At 37.3% G+C, this 14,919-nt stretch overlaps 1 protein-coding gene across 8 annotated transcripts in view; it reads right to left on the bottom strand.

The window, feature by feature from the left end:
* Trio (trio Rho guanine nucleotide exchange factor) overlaps positions 1-14,919 on the bottom strand; it is a 331,000-nt gene that overhangs the window by 198,715 nt on the left and 117,366 nt on the right. For 7 of the 8 annotated variants that reach the window (XM_078018036.1, XM_078018031.1, XM_078018037.1 and 4 more), the window contains exons 2-3: positions 8,545-8,619; positions 3,089-3,203 (exon numbers count right to left, since the gene is read on the bottom strand). In XM_078018036.1, coding sequence (XP_077874162.1) covers positions 3,089-3,203; positions 8,545-8,619 — 190 coding nt within the window. Of the gene's footprint in view, positions 1-3,088; positions 3,204-7,446; positions 7,466-8,544; positions 8,620-14,919 lie in introns of those variants that run through there. The other variant, XM_021734206.3, reaches the window with a different exon arrangement.

Raw genomic sequence — 14,919 nt, forward strand, 5'->3', positions numbered from 1 at the left:
GCTACTAGCTCCTCTTACACAGGTGATAAAAAAGTCCTCGGTCGGGGCTGAGGATGTGGCTCAAGGGGTAGCGCGCTCGCCTGACATGCACGGGGCACTGGGTTTGATCCTCAGCACCACATTAAAAAAATAAAATAAAGATGTTGTGTCCACCGAAAAACTAAAAAATAAATATTAAAAAATTCTATCTTAAAGAAAAAAAAAAAATCCTCACTCATCAACCCTGTGGATCCACTCTGTTATCCAACTGTTATTTCAAAGGGGAGTGGGGAGGTGACCCAAGTAATAGCACTCAAACAACTCAGAGCTACTCGGGTCACACTAACGTTCGACTGTGGGACACAGACACTGGAGAAGGTGTGCAGAAGAAATCAACACACCTGCTTCTAGAAAGCATGGCTGAAGGAAGGAAGAGAGCACCCAGAAGAGGAGATCACGGTACGACTACTGAAGCAGTTCCTACACTGGGGCACTGGGCTGGTGTGCATGAAGAACCCTGCTCAACACACAGGGGACCCCAAGGTATATTGTACAGTATCTATTACAGTTTCAATATTAGGTGTCCCTTAAAAGCTCATGTGTGAGACAATGCAAGAAGGTTTAGAGGTGAAATTATTGAGTTATAAGAGCCTTAACCCAATCAGTGAATCAATCCCTTGATAGAGATTAATGGAATGGTAACTGTAGGTAGGGTATGGCTGGAGGAGGTGGGTCTCTGGGGATGCGCCTTTGGGATATATATTTTTTGAGCTGGGCTTAGTTCTCTGCTTCCTGGCTTCTGCCCAACTCTTCCACCAATGTTTTGCCTCACATCAATCCCCAAGGAATGGAGCCTGCTGTCTATGAACTTAGATCTGTGAAACTGTGAGCCCCAAATAAACTTTTCCTCCTCTAAATTTGTTCTTCTTAGCTCTTTTAGTCACAGCAGTAAAAAAGTTGACTAAAACAGTTATCACTTTTCACATGTGAAAACCAATCAAGGTAAATCAATGGTTCCAGGTCAGTCAGTCTGATTCTCAAGTCCTCCTCATGTAGGGAGCCCTGCACTATTTCAGAGGAATTTACAAATGAAATGACTTCTTATTACACTATTCTATTTATGTGCATGCTCACAATTTTTCATAAAGATGATTAACCAGTCTTCTAACAGTTTTACTTAAGAGTCCCACTTTATTTGTAAGATAAAGAAAAGCCAGATAAAACTAAGGTCCCTTAAGTAAAACTGTTAGAAGATTGGTTAATCATCTTTATGATCTTCCATGAAGATGTTTTTTCTTTAAAGTTGGTCATCTAAATGATCCAAAATGTACCTGACTCAATTATTTGAGATCAAGGAAATAGAAAATATTTTTTATATTTACTATCAACATAGATTTCAAAACTCGACAGCAAATTGTCAAAGGTATATATAGCATTCCGATTCTGTAAATATTTTTTAAATCATCTAGATGGATGATTTAAAAATTCAACATTCACTCATTCATTCATCTATTTTGGTGCTAGGGTGGAACCCAAGGCCTTGTGCATGCGAAGCACATGTTCCACCACTGAGCTACACCCCCAGCCCCAACTTTAATTTTTGATTAACCCACTGGATAGTATCACTTTTGTTGGCAAGAGAAGTTGTCTGTTGTTTTTTTTTTTTCAAGATCATCCTATTTTGCTATTTCTATCAATAGCACTGAATCTGGCACACAAGAACTGAGTAGTAGTAGCTATAACTATATTATTATTTATAAATGACAGCGAGTAGTAAATAACTAATAAACCCTTGCCCCAACCTATGATTTCCACTGTTAAGCAGTCCAAAGAAGTACCAGAATACGAGGAAAGAGAAACTGCTTTCCATACATGTAAGGAGGCTCTATTTATTTAGTCACTGGTGACATACAGTGGTAGTTTTCCTATGAAGGATACTTAATAGAAATGTACAAGAGTAACCCTTAACAGGTTAAGTCATTAAGACTTCCAAAAGCCACTGCAAAGATCTGATACCAAAGGGCCCAGTTGTCTTCCCTGGTTGGTGTCATTAAACAGGTTATAAGCATCACAAACCACCAACTATAGTTGATCAGTTACATTTACCTCAACTATTAAAAACCCATTACATTGTTATTGACTACTTCACATTATTCTTTTGCTTAAGGCATCCCTTAAAGTTACTATCTACACCAGTTCCTCCTCTGCCAAGTCTTGTTTCACATGTTCAAATTGAGTCTCTCAAGAAGTGCCTGCTCACTCCACTGAAGACATCATCTGTGCTCTCAAGCAGCTTGCATGTTTCCTGAATAAAGAAGTACAAGGAGTTCCCCTTTCTTTACAGGGAAGAATGCCTCCAACTGTCACACCCAATCTCTTGGTCCAGGCATGGCTATGTTTTTGGATTCTTTTTTCCAAGAAATACCTGGAAAAATTAAATGAAGGTTTTAATGAGGGGGAAATCTCTGTTCTTAGAGCAGAAGTGAAGATTCTAATCTCCTCAGGTTTAGACACAGAATAATTCCTACAATGCAATGCTCCTCACTTCAGGGCTCTCCAGAAAATATAGCATTACTTGTACTTGGCATTCTTCAGCATCCACATGAAAAATTTCCCTATCACTAATGGAGTCTCACAGATGTAATGGAGTTCCCAAACTGATGTAGCGTATATTAGCTGATGAGGATTTTTATGCCCCCACAAACTTCATGCTACAAAGCAAGAGAATATTTGTAAAGAAGAGAAGATCAGCATGAGAACAGAAATGCACAATCAAAAACATCACTAGATTTCTAACCATGCAGTTCACCGAGTCTTGGTGCTGGACGTATTACTGGTGACTATTGAATTTCTAACACAGGTGGTTGGGATCTTAAAGTCCCAGGTAAATGAGATTCCCAAATCCACTATCAACACACAATGTTCTTCAACACAAAATGCCTAACTTCTTGTCCTTGCCCCCAGAATATTTTACACAAGATGAAAATTGTTAATGAGGAGAAAGATCATTTAAGGTCATGACTACCACCTGGCTGTTTCCTAAAAGCATAGTGCCACATCTCTTGGAACTATGAAAAGAGTGACAGGCCACAAGCCTCACAAAACTTACCTAGGAATGCAGGCTAGATATGAAATGAGTCTCCTGAGATCCTCCTGCCGTATTCTGTCATGATTGCTGCGGGCTGGAAATGTTAAAATGGGACCTCCACGCTTATCTCTACCACCTAAAAAACAAACATTGGGAACACATTTAGACTAAGGAGGATGAGACGGGACTCTCTATGAGCCATTTCAAGTCCAATATTGTCATCTATTCACTCAGTCCACATGATACCTAAGTCAACCACAGAGTGTGAAAGAATCACGTACTGCCCAAGAGTCCTCATGTCATCTGAGCTGTGTAAGGCTGCTGTATCTCCTCTCAGGACTCAGAAGAACAAGTCTTAGTTTGAAGGCCAAATAGAAGATTTGGCCTTGTCTTTTCCTTCAGTGTGTTGGAAGAATGCCTTCCTTTAAGTTAATACGTGAGGAGAAAACGTTCTTGTGTGTGTGTGCTCCAGTCACCTCTGAACCGCCTCTCTCGCCTCTCCACTCCTTCCTCACCACCCCTTCCTTCCCTATGCCCTCCCCTGCATTCTGAACCTTTTCTTCTGCATCGCTTAAACTCGGTTCTTAAAAGTCTTAAAAGGAAAAAGAAAAGAATGCTATTCAAGGTTTATCCCAATGATGACCTTTTAAATGTGGTATCTGCTGCATCTGACCACCAACAGGCAAGCTTTGCCAATCTCTTACATAAAGTCACATGTACAAAAAGAGAAATATGGGCATGAAAACACTTTAGAGCAGAACTAGATTAGCTCAAGGACTTGAGAAAAATTACACCATACACCAGAAGTACAAATCTCAGTGCATTTGACCTTGACAGGCAGGCAGGCAGATTTCTCATTTCTCTCTTTCTCCGAACAAAGTACCACTGGGTATTTTTGGTGAAACTGTCACATTTACTCTATTACTTCCCTCAAGGTTGTAGGTAAAGTAGAAAAGGAAAATAAATTCTTCTATAAGAGGTCCTTCATTTAGTTTTATGACTCTGATCATCTCTCTTCAGAAAATCTCAAACTTCAAGTTTCAATACAAAACTCTTAATTATTCTGTGTACCAAAAACAATTAGCAGGGATAAAATTAAAATCCAAGCAAGAAAACAACAACAAAAAACCTTCCTTTTAGTATGATCAAAATAATATACAATGCTAGGTACAGTGGAGGATGCCTATAATCCTAGCAGTTTAGGAGGCCGAGAGAGAAGGATTGCAAGTTCAAGGTCAGCCTCAGCAACTTAAGAGAGGTCCTAAGATTCTGTCTGAAAACAACAACAAAACAAACAAACAAAAAATATACACACACAGCAGAAGATGCTGGTATTTTGAAAATATGTTTTACCAATATGTTCTTTCTTATTTTCTAGAATGCATACACACATTCTAAACAGTATAAAACTTAATTCTGACTGAGAATACTTAAAATGATTCTCATGTATTGTCTAGTCATATAACCTAAAGGAAGTCTTAAAATATCTGTAACTCAGTTATTCAGACATTCAATGGGAGCAACACCAAATCAGATATCAAGAAATCCTGTCCATCATGAATGGTTTACATAAGAAAGGGATAATCAGACTCTCCCAATCAATTCCCCACAGAACCAAACACCACCAAGTATTTCACCTTCCTTCCCTGCAAAATTTAAGCCAAATCTCATCAAGCCTCAAGACCTAACTCCTAGTTTACAGGAAACTCAGGGACAAGAGAAACATGGTGAATGAGCACACAGAGGCACAACCAACAAAATCTAGAATGATGCAAAATATACAGTAAAACACTCAACTTCCTAACCTAACAAAGGAGGGGATAAGGCAAAAACAGCAAGAAGGATGAAGAACCTATAGATGAGAAGAGACTTATACATCTTAACCAACTGCAACATAGACTTGTTAGAAAACATGGAGAGAGACAAGCAAGAAAATTTGAATACTGATTGGGTTTTTTTTTTAGATTAAAGAATTATAATTCAATTTTAGATTAGCTAATGATAGTGAACTTTTAAAGACTTACCCTTTATACACACACACACACACACACACACATAAAATATTTATAAGCAAAATTACATGTCTGGAATTTATGTCAAACTTATCCAGAGCATGGTGTGCACACACACACGCCATACATGTGATGCTTTTTACTGTATATGCACATCTATGATAAAAATTTAACTTATAAATTAGTTACTAACAATAACTCAATAAAAGAATTTAATAATAACTCAATAAAAAAGAACAGTTACAACAATAGGCTACAATAAAGGATTTGCCCACATGGTCTAATCTCTCTGGAAAGAGTGAAGACAAATACTGGTATTTCAACCACAGCTGACTAAGGTGGGGTGGGGGGGTGCGGATGAAACCATGGGAAGTGAAACCACAGAAGGAGACGGGAGACCGCTGTGTGTATAAACCACATTCAATATAAAGTGCAGAACACTTCTTTTACTGATTCTCTGACTTATTCCACTTGTGCTACTATAACAGAAACCGTACCACAAACCAAATAACTTATAAGGAACAGAAATGTATTTTCTCCTGGTTCTGGAGACTGGGAAGTCTAAGATCCAGGTGATGGCAGGTTGGGTTACCTGACAAAGAGCACATCTTGCCTAGAGGGTTGGGGAGGGATGCTGCATCCTCACGCAATGTGCACTTGCCCAACCTGGGCTGATGATTGAAGCCAGGCTACACACACACAAAGCAAGTGCTCTGCCACTGAGCTACATCCGCAGCCCAGGCAGCCTTTCCTAAGACTATCATGCTACTAACTTTTAAACTTTGGAGGGAATATATTCAAACCACAGAGTCAGATGTGCCATTTAACTTCATTTAATTCATCCTAAATGAAGGACATAATGTGTTGCTATCTTACTTCAGTGCAACGAGTACTTTTAGAGTACCTAGACAGAAGACTAAGGATCCAAAATATTCCAAGTTCAAGGAATTCTAAGTGGTTTTTGAGAGATCCTGCCCTAGCATGTATGTCTTAGAATCACTTATCTTTTAGCCTGCTTTTACTAAAGCCCTTGCTATTCTACTTATATTTAATTACTAAGGGCCATTTGCATGGACAGTTTTTACAAACATTCCCTAACATATTAAAAAATTAGGTCAGAGTAGAAAGTAGATTAGTAGTTGCCAGGGATGGGGCAGGGGAATGAGAGTGGGGTCCTTTGGAAGGTGATGAAAATGTTCTGGAATTAGGTGACAATGACTGCACAGCCTTGTGAATGAATACACTAAAATTTACTCAAACAAGTATTTTAAATCATACACTTTTAGAAGGTGGAGTTAAAGGTAGGCAAATTATACCTTAATGAAAAAGAAAAATGGGATCAGGTAAAAATCTTTTGAAAATTCACTCATTCTTTGGAATTTTTCAAAAACATAATATTCCAATACAAGTAATCAACTTATTTTAAATTTTGTGATTTTCCCTCCTCTTCCTTTCCAAAGACAATCAGCAATGAATTCAGGTAATACAGCTGAATCATTCTGCTCATAATGCAGAAAACACTACAAAAGTGTGGCAGTACCTACTGACTTTGCTTTGCTCTACAGCTGGTGCAAGTCCTGCCATCTCTCATGTTTTAAAACTGTTCTGTACTAATTTGTGGTAATTGCAAAATGTCTCTCCCCCAAAAATATATGCAACTCTAACGCTGCAGAACTTAAAGTTTCATTATAGATTTATGACAAAACTCAGGATTACTGCTGGTTTTGATTATTTGATTAGTTAAAAGATAAAGAGTTTTAGTTTTGACAATAAGAAATGGCACCTGATAATAAATTCATTATTTACTGCCTAATAAGAGAATGAACACAAACAAAGCCTACCAATCTTAACTGCCCTGCTATCTACATCTGTCCATATCTGCATGCTTAAGGAAAGAAGATAGAACAACATGGGTCTCAAAACTGAGGAGCAGGCAGAGCAGCAGGGACTCTCATCCCAGATGCTGACTCTAGTAACTAAACCGACAAACTTGTGGAATTGGTTTTCTTTCTGCCTTCCTCACTGGTGCCTCTAAGATTTGTAAGTATAGTCTTTTAGTTACACTAACTTAAAAATCTGTTAACTACATGTTGAAGTCATAAAGCCAGCAAATGTTTTTATGCATGTGTCAGTAAATGACTACAAAAGAGCAAATGAAGGCTGGGGATATAATTCAGTTGGTAGAGTGCTTACCTCAATGCACAAGGCCCTGGATTCAATCCCCAGCAACACACACACACACACACACACACACACACACACACACACACACACACACAGCAAATATATGCTACTTTTAAAACTCAATGTATTATAAACCAGGAGTTCATTTATTTATTTTATCATGTACTTCCAACAATTCAGTACCTTCTTCTTCATGAACTTCTTGTGCTCTTCTATTAACATTCCAAATGCATCATGAATTAGATTCACTTCTGCAAAATCATCAAACAGTCTTTACCAGGGGCCAAGAAATACTGCTGGACATGAAGCAAAATGAGATTGGCAAAAACACCATAGGAAGCTTCATGTTAAATATATACCAGAACCACACACATTTCCAAAGGACACCCAAAACAAATAAAAACAGCCTGCAGTGTTATAAATTAAAAGTTGAAATGTGTTCAAGAAGATACATTGGATCAGAACTCTACTTGTTCGAGAAAGATAAAAATGAATCAAGGAAAGGTTTCCAGGAAAACCGCCTAGGAACACATGACAATATACAGATTTACTCCCTGATATAACAGAGCAGAAAATCTTGCAAACCTTTGTTCTATAACAAGAGAACCAGTGCCCCAAAAGTGTATACCTAATGGCTGTTCTGTACATGTCACGGGTAAGCCCAAGGAGAACATCAAAAAGGGGCTAAAACCTGGCTTCTGTGTGCAGAGGGAAGGGTGGTTAGGTGCTCTACAGTCCCATGCCTGTCCAGTCTGTTTCCACATTCTGAAAAGACAGGGAAATGGAGGACTCAGCTGGTAGACTTTATGGTTCATGATGAGGGTTCTAGTAATTCCATGTACAGAGAGTCCCAAAGGAGGAGATCTCAGGAATAAGTAGTTTTCCTTATCTCCCAGAAGAGGAGGTAACAAAGAGCTACAGAAAACAAGATAACAGAGGTAAGATTCTGGGACACATCCACACACAGCCACAGTCCTACCACTTTGCTGAAATGATCAACTTTTAAAACTCAGTGGGTTTTCCTATTACATGGGGCAAAGCATTTGTTGAATGACAGACATATTTTGATCAACAGTGCTCCCTGACTTATGATATACCTGCTAGCTAAAGAAAATGGCTTGGGCATTAGTTTCTTAGGAAAATTCAAAAGAAAAAAGAAGTTAAAAATCAACTAAAATACCAATTTGTTTATATGTATGGCAGGTGCACTAGTTTAGAATGTCAAAATCTGATAATATGCCAGCTTAGTCAAATAAAGCAGATTAGAAAGTTAGACTTTACCTGAAAGATAAGCAACTTTTTCTTTCAGAATTGGCAAAACATCCATAGCTTTCATTTCATCATTTTTTCGAAACCCTGAAATACACAAAGAGAAAATAAAGTTACTAATAGTATCACTTAATACACATTGCATTCAATACCACCACTGTCGTTTTCTTCACACTCATTACATTAACTTCAGAACTATCATCATACGAGAATATTTAAATTTTATGAAAAGCAGGCTATGTATGATTATACCATTTTCTTCTATTTTAATGTGAAATAATGATCTGTACACACATCCAAAGGTTAGTGTCCCAAAGGACTCTTGACCATTTCTAGCAATAAAAATTTTGCCTCCAAAAGACAAGATTTGAAATCAGTCTAGATTATAAGCACATCTTCATTTTAATCTTGTAGATTAGATACTGGCAAAGAAAACATCAGCAATGCTTTGTAAAACCTGCTATTCGTGGCATGTTAAACTCTCTAGGGGGAGCTCAATGTCTCCTCCTCTCAGACTTTCAGAGTCTGGTTAAAAATAAGCTCTGGCCTGGCAAGAGAAAGGGGGTTATAAATAGTCAAGGACCAGGCACCACTGCCTCTTGGCTCTCTCCTTCCAGGCTTTCTGGAGGAATGTCAATGGCTAATGTGGTAAGGTGGACTGGTACTGCTTCAGCTTCTAAGATGATCAAGGTCCCTCTTTTCACTAAAACCCAAGTCTTCCTCTACCCCTCAATATCTAAGGAGGGTATATGGAATTTTGTATAAAAGAAGCATGCAGCAACCAAGATGAAATCATTGAAACAAAAGGAATTCTTACAGCCCAAAAATGTCTAGCCCAGCTCATCAGAGCAAATGCTTTGAAATTTAGGGTAAAAATGTTCATACTCATAATTATGACTTAGGATATTGTGTTGGAGGTCTCTAGATGTAAACTTGACTCCAGGATGCTCATCAAACTAGTCACTTTCATTGTTACTAGTAGAAAAATCCCTAGAAAAAAGACTGCTTCTCCATACCCATTTTTGTTTGTTTTTGCCAAACAGTACAAGCAAAGCATCCAAAATGTTAGGATGGTAACACAAACATTATAAGACATATACCTGGAATTAGAAAGCAATAAAAGTACTAAACTTAAGTGAATGGATGTTCCACTTCCAGTGTGCTAACTGGACTAGTGCTTACCTGATAATATCAACAAATAGTGACCCTCTCAAGACAGTAGAGGACAAAAAGCAGGGAGATGCACTTGGAAAAGGAACACCACTGAGTATATTTGTTTATATTAGGGCTGTTAGGTGTCGTGTGCTGTTCAAACAAGAACCAGGACGTACTCATATCTACATAAGCAACTGAAACAGAGGAGAAACCTTGGAAAAGGGAAAAGAGGGATCCCAAATTCAAAGTATCAACTTGGCCCAAACCTCAAGCTTTCCACTGAGCCTCACATGCATGGGGTAAGCTCCAAGTGGCCCTGCTAAGGATTTGAACCAATATTTGAGTTGCTATCTAATGCAAAAGAGAGTTTGCAGTTTGGATTCAGCCAAATTAGTTGCCTGCTAAAGCAAGCAAACAAATAACAAAATCAACAGAATCCAGTCTCTACCACACACCATTCATAGGTGCAAAGAATACATAAATTAGTATTTTGTCTTCTGATTTTTAAAGGAAATCTCCTTCTCACAGAATATTTACTTGTGTACACCATTTATAGAATTTAATGATGACATTGTCTATCACCACAGGCTTTGCTGTGAGCACATCTTGTTAAGGACCCTGAGATTCTGAGTGGGCTGAATGGCACTACCAAGCCAGTAGTGAACAGGCTCAACACAGACCTCATGCTTCCAGATCACCAGGCCATTTTCCTTTCCAATGCACTAGTTTGTGCTGGCAATACACTAAGTTTCTAAAATAGTATATATTTATATGACAAATACTTGAACCCTCTTTCTGAAATTTCACCTTCAGTTTCCTTCAAAACTTTTAAATGCATGCAATCTAGTTTGAACAATTCACTGTTGGTCTTTGTAATTCATGCAAAGTTATCTACAAAGACTGATTGTGCCTAGATTCATTAATGGACACAAATGACAATGGGAAAACACAAAAGGGTGTAGTTCCAATGACATCCCTCAAAGAGGTTTATAATAACTATAAAAGAAGGCCGATTATGAAAAGTTTCATAAGCAGCACAAAATGCTAGGGAACCTATGCAATGAGGTAGTACATCATATAATAGATAAACTAAGAAAAATTAATCTATGGCTGTATATCCCAACCTACAGGTATGCAACAAGAGGATTCCCCTTCTACTACTCAGATAAGAGAACGAAAACACAATTCCCACAAGCTCATCACCACATGTGTCCTGGTCAGGACAAAGAACAACCCTTGGACAAATGCCACCACCAACTGCTGTCCTCGCCTCTATGATACAGAAACAGAGCCCCACTTGTCAGTCACACAAGCCCTCTCAAGAAAAATGTCCTCATCCAGGGGCTGATATACCAATTAAAGGACTAAATGACTTGAGTCATCATTCCAAAGCACTCTTGACAATTACTGCTGACTTTCTGAATCACATTTATTTATTTGCCAATGATGGAATGGGTGATAGAAGTCAGAGCTGCTATATTCCAGGCCACCCACAGGAAGAATATTATATTGATTTTGAAAACAAGACACAAAAACCAAAACAATAAAAATCTCAACTTCCTATGCCCATTATGAGCCACAGACTCACTCCCATGTGATCTTTAGTTTCTTAGAGCTGTAGTTACTTCAGCCTATCAATCCCTTGATTTCCCCCCTTCAAATTAAATAAGACTTGCAGTATCCCTAGGAGAGAAAAGGCATGTGACCCAACAGCAAATCCATGTGAAGGATGCTGCACCTTTACTGTGATACACAAACATGCCCAAACACAGACTATAGTATGCACTCAAGATAGTCTTCTGTGATATTTTTGTAAGAGGTGTCACAGAAAGTAAGATGTGAATTTTATTAAACTGTCAATAAAGCTTCTAGAACAGAAAAGAAAATAAAGGAAAGAAATATAAAACTAGCCACACAAAGAAATTAAGTCTGTAGCTACTATGGTGGTCACCTAAAATTATTTTAACCTCATGCCCATTTTTGGAGAACACATTCAATAAGAAAATGACAGAGGAAGCATGTAAAACTATTAAATACATCATGTAGCTTTCAATAAAAAGTAGGAAGAACCCAACCATGGAAGTTCCTCAGATCAAATAGGCAGGTTCTGTTCCATGCCCTGGAGAGCTATTTATGAAAAGTATGTTGCTATAAAAAATTTTCCAAACATTAAAAATAAGTGGTTTCTTTGCTATTCTAGTGGTTCTAGATTACACGGCAGAAAAGACTCAGCTCCTCAGGCTTTCTTGACTTCTTATATTAAAGAAATAGTGACAATTCACAATAGTCATTTTACAGAATCAACCCAGATACCCTCAACAGATGAATGAATCAGGAAAACTGCTTTATGTATATGTATACATACATATATATATATATATATATGAATATATCTAAAATATATGTATATGTATACATACACAATGGAGTTTTACTCAGCCATACAGAATAATGGCATTTGCCAATAAATGGATGAAAAGTGAAATAAGCCAGGTTCAGAAAAATCAAGAGTACCTGAATGTTTTCTATGTGGAAGTTTAGAGCAAACTTAGTAAATAAAGGTGGTGAGGGAGAGGAATGGATATCATGAATATATAGGGAAGTCAATGGAGGAGAAAAAAAAAGAAAAACAAGAGAAGAAATATGGAATGAATTTAACAAAATCATATTAAATGCATATGTAAATGTACCAAAGGGAATTTCATCTTCATGTATATGTAGAAAGTAACAATCAAAAATAAATAAATAGGCAAGCAAGCTAAAGGAAGATCAGTAAAGGAGGGAGGATAGGGGAGGGAAGTGAGGAGAAAGGGGGAAGGGGATTGAAATCAAATTCCTTACATGAATGATTTTGTCAAAATGAACCCAACTACTTTGTATAATTATAATGCTCTAATGAAAAAAAAGAATCTATCTGAGGTTTCTAAACTTACTAAATAGCAGCAAACATTTGTCGCACTTAATGACTGTTACCTGGAAGCACACATGTACTTCCCAAGGTCCCACAGGTTAAGGAACAGCAAATACCATTTTTGGAGAGATGTTTCTGAGATCTCAAACCTTATTTCTATGCTAGAGACCAGAAATCAGCAACATTTTTACTTCTAGGTGCTACCAAGGGGGTTTGCTGATACCACTAATAGATGGAAAGGGATGCCACAAAGAAAAATTTGGTAAAATTAGAAGAGGAGGAAAAGAAAGAGCAGAAGAAAAGCAGCAACTTAAAAGCATTAGGATAATTAACCTGGAGGTAAAAGGTCAAAATCAGGGGGCATTTAGTTGAACCTATTCTTTGAGGATGATTTAAAAGTTACAAAGAGCCCAAAGTAAAGTGTGCAGAAAATCAGACTGGATTTTTTTTTAACAATTCTTGTTATAATTTAAAGTACATTTCACTGTCTGAAATAAATAAGCCAATGTGGATTTTAATGAAATGCTAGCTCCAGGGGATAGTGAGCCCAGCACAGGATGGAGTCTATACAGGTTTCTGTGTAGACACAGAGATGTTTCCCAAGGGAATCCAAAAGAGGCGGGCAACAACTGTTTTTTTGAACTAGGCCTATAAAGAATATGTTCAGAATGTTCCTATGAGGATGTCTGCCTCTATCTAACTTCTTTACACTAGTATTTCCTGAATACTACTGGGGAAAACCAGTTTGGGTTAAAATTCATATTGCATAATTGTTACCTAAAAATAAAAGTGTAGGTATGCTAGATGATTTTTTTTCTGGTTTCAACTCAATACACACACACACACACACACACACACACAGCCTGTCCCTAATACAATTAAATATGAATATTTAATAATACCTCAACCCCAATATTCAACCTGATGTTATTTGTCAAAACAGATCCTGTTTGTTACATCTCTTAAATTGCTTTTGGGTCAGTAGCATGTCAAACTTATAATAAATATTAAGTTCATGCTCTGAAATATTTATTTCTTAAAATGATAAATATTATGTTGTCTATCAAACAGGTTTTTTTTTCCCTCTCTAAATCAACCAATTTGCCAGAAGACAAGTCTGTTTTGTTCCCTGCTATACATCAGATGCCTAGGACAGGGCCAGGGGTACTCAATAAATGTGGGACAGCTGGGTAAAAGACTGGGGGGGGGGTGAATCAAGGAATGAACATCTCCAGCTTCTTGCCCCTGAGCCCCCAAGAAGCACCTCAATATTCCTTAGCACTTTCTATTTTTAATTTGTAAAATATAAGCTCTGTTGTAGTTCAGACTTCAACCACAGTGTGACTTACATTTCCAAGAAGGAAAACAAATCTCTCTGCCCTAAGAGGAAATATTCTATAAGTTATCATCAAACAACAGAAAATCTTTTAGTTGGTCTGGAATGTCAACGATCTAAAACCCACTGGTCAAATCAATTATTCATGTTTTTTATCCTGAGACCCTACAAAAAGGTACTACATTGTTATTGTTCAAAAATATCTTTTTGAGATAGTCACTGAGAACCCGAATGCTCACTTACTTAGTCACTTCTGTGGTATTAGATTTTCGAACACCAAATAAATAGAAAAACAACAACAACCCCTCTCCTTGGTAATTTTTTAATTTAAAAGGAAAAAATACCAAGGAAACAGTTTCAGAATGACCAACAGCTTTTATGTAGCATACTACCCCAACAATATTTTATACATAAGTGGCCAAAAAAAATTAAGATAAAATGAATCAAATGAGTTAAAACATAAATCAAATTTAAAAATTTAAAAACTAAAAGAGGATGGTTGTTTAAATCCCCATGTCTCCCAGAACTAATGGTAGATTCTTGTAATTTGAAATTTTATATAAACCTCAAATTAAGTGGGTTTTTTCCCAGTAATGGTCATGTCTTGACCATTCGAGCTGCTGAACTGAGCTAGTACCTGATTGTGAAGACAGCCAATTCACACTGCAAACTGTGCTCCTTGTTCCTTTCTAGAGATCTCATCTGCCTGTCAGCTATTCCAGTTCAGTATTTACTAAATGGGAAAACCTTTCATACCAAAGACTAAAAAACCCTATACTTATAAAAACCCAGGTTATAACAGTAATAAAAAAAAGTTAATAAATAAAGCATTATTTTGAAACACCAGTAACAAAATTACATAGTATGCCGGTAGCTTCCTATTAGTACTGAGTCTTGGTGGTAATTACTGAAATTTACTCATTAATTAATTCAGAGGAAACTTCCACACTCACTCCTGAACACAAAGAGCAGGGTGATAAATCTC

The sequence above is a fragment of the Ictidomys tridecemlineatus genome, chromosome 1, assembly GCF_052094955.1.
Source record: "Ictidomys tridecemlineatus isolate mIctTri1 chromosome 1, mIctTri1.hap1, whole genome shotgun sequence".
NCBI lineage: Eukaryota > Metazoa > Chordata > Mammalia > Rodentia > Sciuridae > Ictidomys > Ictidomys tridecemlineatus.